Genomic DNA, 13,530 nt, shown 5'->3' on the forward strand with positions numbered 1-13,530 from the left:
TCATGTAATTACTGGAGGCACCTATGTTGGTTTTATAATAAGTATTTTAGAGTAAAAGTAATAACCAGAAAATTTGTCCCAAACTCCATTCGATGTCAAATAAAAAGTATTCAGATTAATTTTGAAGTATTTTCCAATGTCCTTCAAAGATAACTGTGTGATACTTGGTTTGAGAAAACATTCATTCACCTCTACTCTCTCAATGAAATACACTGGGATTCTGACAGTCACAGAGACCACAGCTTTTTATCAAAATTTTTGCTTCCTTAGAAAAAGTGAATCTGTCCTCAATCCACTCTGAATCACGGCCGAGTAACAGAGAAGGGAGAGGCAACTTCTGAAAGAAATGAAGATGAACTCATATTAAATTTGAAGTTTAAGAAAGATTGTATAAGGTAAATAGAACTTGTAAATACAGAACCACATTGACTATAAGGTGAGAAATGGGTAACAGACCTCCTCATATCAAAACCTAAATAAGACAAAAATAATTCAACAAACGTATTCTCTCTTCACACAGCTTTGAATAAAATATAATTTACACATTAAAAAGTAATAAAAACATAAAGTTTAATAACCATCAGATCCATGCAAATACCACTCCCGTCAAGAAATAGAAGTTTTCCAGGATCACCAGGGTCTTTCAACATTTTAACTTCTAGTTACTCTCCCCTTCTCCTCCATATATTATCATCATCTAGACCTCTAACATTATCTTGGCATCTAATGCAAACTACAGTTTAGTTTTGCCTGTTTTGGAAGTTTATGTAATTAGAACAATGCAATATAAATTCTTTGTGTTTAGCTTATTTTCTCCAAGTTCTTGTGTGAATCACCCAAGAACTCATCTCCATCTTCTTGACGATGACTAGGCTAGATGTGAATTACCGTGGCTGGTGGATAAGACCCAAGCATTGACTTGAATCACTTGGGGTCCAGCTTGGATACTGGAATGGGGTCAACTTTCCTGAAAACAAAATCTAACATAATGATTATATAAGAAAAATTTGAGGCATAGAACTTTTAGAAAGATGAACTTTGGCTGAATCCTTTCAATACCTTTAGTATGTTTTATATCTTGTTTACTTTTCCCCTTAAGATAGGTCTTTAACAATGAGTTTACTATGAAGTCTAACAATTCACAGCATAAAGAATAAACATGTATTATAGCACTTAGTTTCTGAGAGTTAGAAAACCTTCAACAACTTAGCAGAATTGATGCGACTCAGGTTCTTTCATGAGGTTGCTGTCAAAATGTGGACTGGGGCTCTGTAGTCATCTGAAGGCTTGACTGGGGCTGGTAATTCAGCTTGCAAGGGAGGTCATTACACAGCTGTTTGAAACAGACTTGATTTCCTTGCTAGCTCTTCATAAGAGGCTTTAGTTCTGTATCACATGATCTTTTCAGCAGGGCTGCTCTGATGCGATACTGGCTTCACCCAGATCAAGTGATCTGAAAGAGAGAAAAAAGGAGGAATCTATAATTATCTTTTATGATCTAGTCTCAGAAGGGGTATATTATCTTATCCACTGTATTCTACTGGTCACACAGATCAACCTCCACACATATGGAAGGGAATTATCCTAAAGTATGTGCACCAGCATGTGGGAATCATTGGTGGACATCTTGCAGTTTGGTTGTAACACTTTCTTTATGTATTTTTACCTTTCATAATGAACAGAGTGATAATGTAAGACCCAACTGTTTTAGTATTGTAAAATTTATAAGTGCATTTACAACTGTGATGATGTGACCTAAAAGGATAAGGCAAAGTGGACAAAAAGGTTGGTGCCTCCAAACTCTCATTTTACACATTTTGATAGGTATTGGCAAACGATGGCTCATAAACCCAATTTGTCTCACCATCTGCTTTTGTGAATAAAGTTCTCTTGTAAAACAGCAAACCATTCATTTACATATTATCTATGTCTTCCTTTGAACTGCAATGGCAGAGTTAAGTAGTTTTAACAGAGACTGGCCTACAAGTTGAAAACATTTGCTATCCAGTTCTTTAAAGAAAGCTTTCCACTCCATTTACTGGGATGTAAAAAAAAAAAAAAAGGAAAGAGAAGGAAAAAAAAATTTGAAAATGCCCCGAATTATGAAAATGTAAAAGAAAGATTAAATGTTCTAAGTATTTCTAAGTTTATTTAATTTAAAGACATCATAAGGCTCCAATGAGCGTACTCACATTATGTCTAATGAAGGGCAAATAATATGATATGGCATGTGAAAGATTATTCAAATGAGAAGTCAGAGGCCAAGAAATATCCAGGAACAAGCTCCCCAATGTTCTTTTTATTTGTACAAAGACATGATTATTCTCTGGATGAAACTGCTGATAAATTCGTATGATGAAACTTGGTTTCAGGAGAGCTGAGGCAGAAGTTGCCTGCAAAGTCTGGTCACATAGTGGAGACAGGATTATCTAACCAATTATCTCAACTGTAAATTATCAAAGAACAAAATGACCCTAGGTTCCACTTGACTTTTAAGAACCTTACCATAAAAAGCTAGTTAGTTAGTCAGATAGATAGCTAGTTAGTTAGCTAATTAGTTAGTTCACAGTCTTTATTATATCCAAGAGGCAAAAACTGTTGTTCAAGCATCTCTACAGATCAGCAAAGAGCTGTCCCAGTCTAGCTGTAAAATAACTATTAAGCAACTTAGATGCTACTACTTGGGGAACTACAGTCGAGTCCCTTGTAATTTTAATGGCCCTAGCATATTTGGCAGCTAGAATGAAATAATTTAATTCTTAATTAGCCTTTGTTCACATGTTAACTGCTCTTCTTGTTCAACTCCTTTTGTTCTCACAGTATACTCTTGTGCTGTCCATGGGCTGTTTCTTTGTTAAGCAGGAGGAGATAACTTCAGGGCATGGAGGAGGATTTATGAGTTTGTTTTGCAGAAGGAAGGAATGTCTCCAAGGCCACTTTTACCAGCTGCTGGCACCCAGGAGTCTGGTGTGACAAAGTGTTATCTGTGACTAAAGAAACACTGACTTCTCTCAGTTCCCTGGCCTCCCCTTCTCCTCCTTCTCTTTTAAAACTCTTCTGCCTGATCCTGACCTTCATAGATGGCTTTTGGACATTAGTCTGCATTCTTCCCAGGCTGCCAGCTTCCTGAATAAAGCAACCTTTCCTTTCTATCCAACACTTGTCTCTGGAGTATTGGTTTTTGAACAAAACTAAAAATAAATATGTGAGGGTAACTAGATAGTATTCTTCGTCCTGGCATATGTGAATTAAATTCCTAGTTATCAGAAATCCAAAGGCAGTGTTTACATCTAATAAACTATGAAGTAGCAATTAAAACAAATTTTAGGGGTTTGTTAGTGTGGTAGGCGAAGCTCTCAGTTGGCTCCCCAAATTCCCATGCCTTCACGTAGCACTGTATAATCACTTCCCCTTTAGTTTCAGTGAGATTATCAATACAGGTATACCTCCTGTCATTGAGCTTCTTTTATTGTACTTCTCAGGTGTCACATTTTTTATACATAGAACGCAAGAGCCTCTACCAGCAAAAAGATTACAGCTAGGTTTTTTTTGCGATACATGCTTTATTAAGGTGGTCAGGAAAAACGTCTACACTATCTCCAAGGTATGTTACTCTATGGTTAGAATACAGGAATAGGCAACGACAAGGCTATTTTTCAGATGTAATTAAGATTCTACATTAGCCCATTTTCAGTTAATTGAAAGAGATAGTATGGGTGAACCGACCTACTCAGAAGAACACTTAAAAGAAACTATACAGACCAGATAGAGAGATGAGTCAGAGATGCTCCCCTGTGACCTTGAATTAGCAGGCAGCCATGGTGTGACTGCCTATGAAGAGCGTGGACTCTGGGTGCTAAGGGTTTCAGTCCAACAACCACAAGGAACTAAATTATGCCAACAGCTCAAATGAACTTGGAAGAGGACTCTGAATTTCAAATGAGAATACAGACTGGCCAAGACCTTGGTTCCAGCTTTGTGGAACCACAAATAAAGGGAAAAACTAAGGCATGCTCAGTTTTTGATCCAGATAATATGAGATAAGAAACGTGTGTAGTTTTAAGTGTCTAAATTTCTCATAACTTGTTATGTATCAGTCTGTAACATGTATTATATACATTCAAGATAATACACATAGAGTAATAGGATAAAATTTAAAAAATATAAACTGACAACTGGCCATATTATTTCACTTTACGTGTTTCTTAGATATTCCTACCTTTTACATCAGCACTGATATAGTCACTCAACTAGTCCTTCCATATGCATTTAGCTCATTTCAAAAAAAGAGCATAAGAAAAAAAACAATATATCTTTCCCCAGAGAATATATCAGAAATCTGATGTCAGATGGGAAAACAAAGATAGTTTTGTAGAAAGACTTTCATATAAAAGAAGTCTTTCCCATCTCAAAGACTACACAGATATTTTCAGAATAAAAAAAAAAGTAGAATGCAGGTACGAGTGGGAAGAATAATAAAAAATGAAATGGTCCGATGGTTATGAAGTGAACTGAGAGTAACTAGTATGATGAGAAAGATACATGCTGTGGGAAAGATACTGCCATCTCCTCCATTCAAGCTACGGCTTTCCATCATAGTACTCCGAGATGATATGGGGCTAAAAATAACCTCTGAGATTTGTAATTGTGAGGCAATAGGAATGTTCTTCTTTTGGCAGAGGAGGAAAATTTTTGACATAGATTATTCTCTGAAATTGGACAGAACCTGTCATATTTCACACTTCTGTTTCTTCTTTGCTCTTGCAACTGTAATGAATGTTCATGAGTTCTCAATAAAAAGGCAGATTGGGCTCTGGACATCTCATAGCGTGACAATGTAGAAAGTAATCATTTGAACCTATACTAGTGTGTGGCTAAATGAAAACAATTGAGATTCATCCTGGACAAACTTTATAAAGAGAGACTATCCTCTTTGGTTCATACAGAGAAAACCCACCCAGAGCAGGACACAAACAAACTAAAACAAACAAACAAGCAAAAACTTAGATGAACTGGCCTCATGGATAGTAAGACAGAAAACTAGTGATTTCTTTATAAACTTAACAACACTATTTTTATATTTCTAATTAAAAATCTATCATTGTGAAATCACATGGACAACAAAGCCAAAACATGTGAAATATCTGGAAAGTACAATGCAGTTTCTCTTCTTGCAAGTTAAATGTTTAAAGATATTATATTCCATCCTTTATTTTTTATAACATAACTTAAGTGCATTTCTTATGTCAATCTTTATACAACAATGTAAATAGTTCAGGTTGTAGTCCTATTATATTTATGCTTTTTGATTTAAAAAATAAGAGGTCTTTTCCTCTTCTTGGCTGTTTATATGTTGAATTTCAATTTGGAGTCTTAATTATTATGATTTGAAATATAAAACAGGACAGCAAATAGAGAAGCCAATATGATTTTTTAAAGATGTATATGTAATAAAAATTCAAAAGAGGAAATAGGATTATGATATCTGTGAGGTCAGAAAAATCCCATCCAGGTCATAGGAATCAAATCTGATTGTATTCCCAGTCTTTCTTTGATACACTCAGAAAACCCTCAATGAAATGAATTGCTCCCTTTCTCACACACAAAATAAGGGAATTGTTAATATTTTACATAGAACTTTTAAGAAAAGTTTTTGGGATTGATCAGAGATTAAGATCCTCAATGCACTTGTGAGTGACTCTTGTTGATGGATAAGCATAAGGCAAGTAACTTGTGCAATAAAAAAATGGATATTGTAAATTTATGTGATCAGGGCTTAGAGTCCCTTTACCCTTGCAATCTCTGAAAGCAAACACACAAGAACAACATATTTGGCCAAAGACTTACAGTTGTCGTACAGCACTCAGTGTGTTCCCCTGGGAAGCCAGGTGACACACAAGAGGAAACTGTCCTATGGCACTTTCAGTTCTAAATTAAAACATATAGGTGGATAGATATCCAGAAAAAATTAACTTTCAGAAAAGTGAGGTAGAGATGAAACTTCCCCATTAGTATGTCATACAGAGCACTGAAATGTTGTTGATATATATTTTATGATGTAAATTGTTTTATTTAAATTTCTCCAGAGAAAATTCACAAGAATGTACATATGAAAATATATATTACATACAATATTAAACATATGCACTAAATAAAAATATTCATGAAGTTCTTTATCATCATGGAAGAGCACAAATTTCCTCAACCTTAAAACACATGGTTTCAAATACATAAAAATCGTATAAGACCAATTTCAAACACTTTATAGGTCCTAGAAGTACATAGTTAGTACTAATATAAGAGATAAACATACCATTCTTATTAACACCGGAACTCCTTGTCATCCCTTCCGCTCTAAGAAACATGAATAAGCTGTTGTTTACAGATAAAACGCATTTCTTTCCTGCAACGTTCATCCAAAAAACCTTCTTTTGAGCCATACACTATGCAGTTCGATATATTTACAGTTCGAAGAAGTGAAAATCTGTAATGAAAAATAAATAAAATGTTGCCATAAGGATAAAGGAAATGAGAATGTTTAGGGATGGTGTTTCTTATTAAAAATAGAACTTTAAAGCATTTGAGTGATATATTAACATACTGATTCATTATATTTTTTCATCATTTCACAGTACAATATTACAAAAACTCAATTATTGCCTCAATAACCAATAACATTGACACCAAATTTTTTCCATTCTTATTAATTAATTGTTTTAATACATAAAAACTTTACCTCTATTTTGTTTGAAGATGTATTGACTAATCTAGGCTAGGAAAACAAATCAGAGCAGCAAATTTATCATTGTATAATACTGCAAATCCTATGTTTATGAATGGAAGTGACATTCTAAGATCACAAATATACAGAAAATAAGCTCAGCATATCTGAAACATGAGAAGATGCTGAGAATATTGGGCTTCCCAAGCATAAAGACAATAATGGCTATCATTTTTCCTGGACAGCTTCTCTGTGCACGAGCATCTGTACATGCACAATTCATCCAAGTGCTTGTATGAAGACAAAAAAAAAAAAATGGTCAAAAGTTCTTTTATGGTCACAAGTACACCAAACTCAGGTCATAAAAGAGCTTTGGAGCATACACATGGATGTTCTAGAAGGGGCTAAAATTGCCACTCTGTTGTATTTATTCTCTTTTCTGTATTCTCATGCTACAGACAGGTTATCTTAGCTACAGTACTGCCAGATGTTATAGCTTTTGCTCAGATCTAAGAACAAACTCCTAAAGGATAAAGAAGCCCAGACTGCTAGAAACTTACAGAGTTTGGGAGAGAGCAGAGCCATCCTCCCACAACCAGGCACTGTGTTCTTTACTGTAAGAGAGTCCGATCCAGTAAAACCGTTGACTGATATGGTTCATGAAATCCTGTTGGGAAACGAAGGTGAACATATTAACCTAATTTGAATCTACTCTGGGAATAGTGCGCTTTTAAGAAAGTCAGTGTCCAGCATAGATTCAGACTTTAAATCACTCAAACTAAAATCATTTATCAGCTAGTTTAGGAGGAATAGTAACATACTTCACTTTTTCTCACTTATCAGGACCATTTATTTATGGAGAAAAAAATGTTGCCAAATTTTCCTTATTGAGGAATGAAAAACATTATAAAGGGATTTTTCATGAAACACATTTTTTCCCACAGGAGATCAACATCAAATTTGATCTCCAATCAACAGGATCTTCAGGAACAAATTTCTTGGGTATATAATCTACTCAACCTATACTCAAATAGTTTCTTCATGCAGCCAGAGAAATTTTTCACCTTTCCATAAGAATTGGATAATTTTATCATCATATTCTTTCTATTCATTCCATATTATATCCTGGAATGAAGACAAAGCTGTATAATTACAAAAGAAATTACAAATTCAATTAAAGCACTAAAATCTACAAAGTTGTTTAGTTGGTTCTTTGAATAAAAATAATGACCTACTATTTCTTCTTTGATCTCTCTCTATAATATCTCTTGTACTCTATGTGACATGTATCTTGATTTTTATCCTTATCATACAAATCTTTGAGAAATTTTATAGGATTCAAAAGGTTTGTTTTAAGGTATACAAAACTACTAGTCATTAGTTCAAATACAACCATCAATTTACTACCTGATTAAAGAGTGACTCAAAGTAGTCAGCATACTGAAATAGTATTTTTTCCTTAGGCCAAAGAAAATACAAGAAACCAGAATTCAATACATGCCAATTCATCTTTGTTTTGTAACTGAAGTAGACTGGAATTCTTAGAAGCACAGAAATCTTTGCTTTCTTCCCAAGTTTTCATTTCATTAGAAATAAAATAACAGTTGCATTGGTATCCAATCCACATTTTTTGGCAAGAAGAGTCTAAGAGAAAAAATAAAACATGAAAACAAAGTCTCTAATGACTTAGGAGATTTGACTTTGTTTAGTGCTATTTACTCATTCAAAAATCAAGTGTTTTTCCCCCACACATATTCTTTGAGAATGTACTACGTACATCAGAGTTCAGGGAATGTTAATGAGTCAGACTTGAACTTTTTTCCTCATGGAGTTTCTATTCTAGAGATAGAGTCAGAATTATATAATTGTCAATAATTTACTAACTATATTTAATGCTAAATTAGTTATGTATACACACAAAAATCAGTATGTTAAACATTATGTAACAGAGTATAGGATAAGGTAGCAGCTAGAAGAACCCTTTCTGAGCTACTGAGCCAAAGTTGACTTCTACTGTGTGAATGACAATAAGCATGATGAAAGAGATATTTAAATAGAGAAAAGCATTTTAGTATATTTTCTGAGTTGGAAAGGAATGTGGTACATTAGGAGAATTCTGATTTATGTTTTGGATATTTTATTTTCAAAATGAAAAAAAATAAAATGGTTAGTATAATATCCAATTATACATTTTACCAGTGATAGTGTCTTAAACATTTATTATCCTCAATGATACGAGTAATACATAGGGTAGGTACTCAAATCTTTGCGAAATGAATGGTACTAGAATTATAGACTCAAATGATGCTTATCAGGATCTGGGGTGGGGTAAATGGAGAGCTGTTGGTCAAAGGGTACACTCTTCCAGTAGAAGATGAATAAGTTCCGAGGATCTACTTACTGCATAGCACTGTGATTATAGTTAACAATATTACATACTTGCCAGTTGCTAAAAGTGTAAATCTTAACTGATTATAGGACATGATGGAGGTATTAGCTTAAGCTACAGCAGTAATCACATTGCAATATTTATGTATTGAATCAATATACTTTACACATCAAACTAACACAGTATTTAAGTCAATTATACCTCAAAAGTGCTGAAAAAAATACTAAAAAGAATAATATAAATATAGTCTATTTGAAAAAAGATGCATAAAGATTGGACTCCAAACTGGCTTATATCGTGTAAGTTTAAAATTGGAGAAATCTCTGCACTATATTCTGAGTCATAAAATAAATAGAAGCAAAGTTAAAGAGATATGAAAGTATGCGTTATGAGCAATCACAAGCAGGTAATGAAGATTAGCTGTAATGCTTACTATAATTTATGATTTGCTACTTAATCATGAGCAGGGAAATTATTTTCTATCAAGCTAATATTTATCTTATGACTTAAATACATGAGAAGCACATTCAATGTAATTTAATAATTCATGCATTAGGGAAAAATGAATTGAGACTACCCTATGTTTAGTAGGTAAAGTCACATTACTCTTTGTTTCATTTCATTATGCTTCTGTGTGAAGGAAACCAGAAACATTCCATTTCATCTTCCACTGACACTAAGGTTTTCCAAAGCATGAAACCTACCTTTCTGGGGTTCTAAGGTGGGTCCTGGAGACGGTGTTGGCTGAATTCTTGGTTTAGTAAATACTATAAGAAACGATTAGAAATTTACTTAATTAGATACAGGTTTATCAAATAACAAAATATTTGTAAATCTGGAAATGAAGCCTTTTATGTTAAACGATTTCATCACAGTTATCCTCTTTATATAGGCTTGGCTAGAAACACTTACAGTCGTTCAGCAACTTTCCCAAAGTAGCCATCAACACAAGACACATTACTCCTAAGATGCCAGAAATCAACCTCCACGGGGTGGTTTGAAAATCCTGTAGAGAAGGAGAGGTCGGGGAATGAATTAAACAACAAACACTAGAGCTGAACTTTTTAAAAGCAGAAATGATTGAGAGAAAATCCAAAATTTCTTTGCTTTGACAACCCAACCATCTTGCCAATGTAACATTAGAAAATGCAGCTGCTCCATTCAGAACTCCACCAAATACCAAAATTCTTATGAGATATACTTTACTCTTCAGTGAGATCATTCATTACTGTCTTCTTAACTAGATCTGTCTCAGCAAAGTGGATTTAACATTTATATTTTAATTTGGCAAAGAAGCTCAGAGATCTGGAGCAAGAAGAGGTGATTCGGCACCAAGTGCTGTTTAATGGGCTTACATAACAGACATTCACTTTTATTTTCTCAACAAAAATCACAAGAGACTTGTATGATTCCCAGCAGGCAGATGATAAAATTTAGAATCCATCGATAATGTTATTTTGTCCAAGTATCAAAGCTAGTAAACACCCAAGTCAGAAATCAAATGAAAGTTTGTCTAGGCCTTCCGTCTTTGTTCAACATATTCTATCATTGTCACAATAATACCACTTGGGAGCATGCTCTCCTGCTAATCTCAATGCATTCATTGCTCTGAGAAAGGTCAAGAGTCCATGACATTGTAGAGGTTTCACAGGGAAGAGAAGACATAGGAGCAATTGGACCTGGTGTGATGAGTCGGTCCCCAACCGTCTGGGTAATGGTTTGGGGTGCTGAGTTCATTTCACCATACTCTGAATTATAACACATAAGCAACCATATTTTACAAGAATATTACAATATCTTAAACCCCAAATTACTGGTTTGTAGGTATTTTCTCCAGAACAATTTTGCATTAGCAGATTCTGCATTAACCTTAGCATACTCCCAAAGAGTGTTGTCATTAGCAACAGTCCAATGTGTCAAACTGTTAATCTGTATATGTTTGGATGTCGCAACACAAGCAGTAAATTTTTAAGTAGTATTTTTAAATATTGTGTTTTAAATATTTGGCATTCTCTAAATACTCTATAGTGGAATTTGGTTGTTCATAATGTAACCTGGTAAATTCAGTTCCCATTCAGAATTTGGAGATTTCTCTTTTAGAAGCCATTCTTTAAACCTGTTGGAAAAGCTTCACAAAAATATTTCAAAGTTACAGAATGAAGAATCAGAACAATCAAATGAAGTGGAAAGTACCGATCCATTAAAAACTAAAAAAATGCCTTCGCCCCTTTTTTTTCTTAAAGCACTTCCCTGAAATATCCATATCTAGGAGATTCCTTTTCTGGTTATTTCTATTTTTATTTCATGACCGGGACCTCACATACCTGCCATGAGAAATGGTGTTCCCACGTCGACGCAGATAAGGCACACTGTATGCTTTTTCCAGGAGGACGTTGTTAAGTCACAGAAGTGAGCAGGAAGCTAGAAATCCGAGCATTGCATGTGAGGAACTTTAACAGAAAAAGGAAAAGAAAAAATAGGTATTTAAATGATGTTCTTGAATCACCTATTGGTGAGAGACGGATGTATAGTATGAAAGAGAAGCAGTAAAATCACTAGCTTTTAAAATGTTCCTGGAACCACAATACAGGAAATCCTCACTTGTGTAATTGTATTTGTGTAATGTGAACACTTTGACTATCATAAAAGGAGGTGAAAGGGTTTTTTTTAATGTTCGAACATCAACACCTTTGAAAATTATTGGAACACAAGAAAAATGATATGTAAACCAAACTAAATTTATTTGGTATAATAAAATTTCACACAGACTTTTTCTCTTTTTATAATCAGAAAAATTTATAATTTACCTTATTTAAACACAGATGACAGCACTTGGCATATATTAGCTTGTTTATTTCTGAAATGGCTTAATAATGAAAATACATAAATATACTCATTCTACTGATGAGAAAACTAAAGCAGAGCCGAATATTTGAACAAGGTCACTATTATTGAAACCCCAGTGGTCTTTCTCAAGAGCACACATGCAATATAGTTCAAATCAAGCCTATCTCTCTGTGTGTCTGTGTTTTCTTAATTTTGATTTTTCAGAACAGATTGGTTGGTATTTCCACCTCTCACTCTGTGCTTTCGATGGCTGCCTCGTTAACTCATGTGTGGAAGGGAAGGTTCAAAAAGTAGAACCACAGTGACTTCCCATTACTGCTCCATGTACACACACACACACACATACACACACACACACACACACACACACGCACACACATGCACACACACACATACACCTCTGCTCAACAACTATTGTTGGTGGTCTAAGCCCACACTATAGTGCCTCATTACTATTCCATGTACACACACATACACGTCTGAGCTCTAGGACTACCTAGGTGGTCTAACCCACACTGCAGTGAGCCTTAAAAGCTTCCAACATTGTATTCTCCAACGTTCTTTCCTTTCAAGTCCTTTGAACGTGACTGCAGACACTTATTATCCTTATTTTTTATGACTATATTAATTATTATATTTTTACTGTATTATCTCACTCATATAATATATTGATTTACACATTTTGTCCTCGGGAGACAAATCTTACTAGTGGGAAATTGAAATGTAGGATGCATAGGCAGAATAAAAACCTTGACAGTAGGAACGCTGACCTATGATTATGTATCTGGAAATGCAATTCACCATTCATCAACAGATAAAGCACACGCCTAAATCAGTTTTCTGTTGTTTATGTTATTTATTTTTAAGCATTATAACATTACCATTGATGGACCTTTTTGTAAAATACTGATTTTTAACTAAAAATAAACTACAAGTTCTGTAATTTCTTTTTGTTTCTATGGAGTTAAAATTTTGCATGTTTTTAATTTGTATGGTGTGCATAGAGCTGTTTTCACTGAACCATCAAAATTAATAAAGTTTAAATTCTTACCAGAGAATGTAAACATAGAAATTTATTAATCTAGGCTTTATGCAAATTCTTGTTGAGGAAGGTGATGTAAAAATGATCTTTTTCCCACTTAAATCTATTCATTCTAGTTTTAATGTTGGATAAAGTTGAAATAACAAAAATTGCCTATTTTTTTTCATTTTCTTGCCAGTGTAAAATCATCTTAGAGAAATAAAAGTTTCAGATTTTGCTTCCATCCTTAGTTTTAAAAAGGTACAATTTTGTGACAGAATATACAGTATGGGTTACTATATTTCTAACACTGAGAGGACCACATTCATTTGGAGGTGATTACAGATTTTCAGAACCATATTTGATGAGACTGAAATGAACCATTGTCTTTTTTTTTTTACCTTAGTTTACTGACAGAGAAATAAAATTTGTGAAAACTGTGTTCAATTCAAGACTTCTAGGCTAAAGTCGCAAATAAGATAACTGAACACACAAAAGTATGTGCTCACACATAGACATATGTACATAAAATATATATAATGTATGTATATA

The 13,530-nt window shown here is 34.0% G+C and overlaps 1 protein-coding gene across 1 annotated transcript; it reads right to left on the reverse strand.

The window, feature by feature from the left end:
- Nucleotides 1-291: 291 nt before the first annotated feature.
- LOC120603037 (natural killer cells antigen CD94-like) lies at nt 292-11,531 on the reverse strand (the record flags this gene model as incomplete). The annotated part of the gene is made up of 7 exons (XM_039863433.1): nt 292-1,453; nt 6,314-6,484; nt 7,282-7,388; nt 8,223-8,365; nt 9,815-9,891; nt 10,023-10,116; nt 11,435-11,531. Coding segments are annotated over 6 exons (648 nt in total), but the record flags the coding sequence as incomplete, so codon positions are not given.
- Between the last annotated feature and the right edge of the window lie 1,999 nt (nt 11,532-13,530).

Source organism: Pteropus medius, unplaced genomic scaffold (assembly GCF_902729225.1).
Source record: "Pteropus medius unplaced genomic scaffold, Ma_sr-lr_union100, whole genome shotgun sequence".
Classification (NCBI taxonomy): Eukaryota; Metazoa; Chordata; class Mammalia; order Chiroptera; family Pteropodidae; genus Pteropus; species Pteropus medius.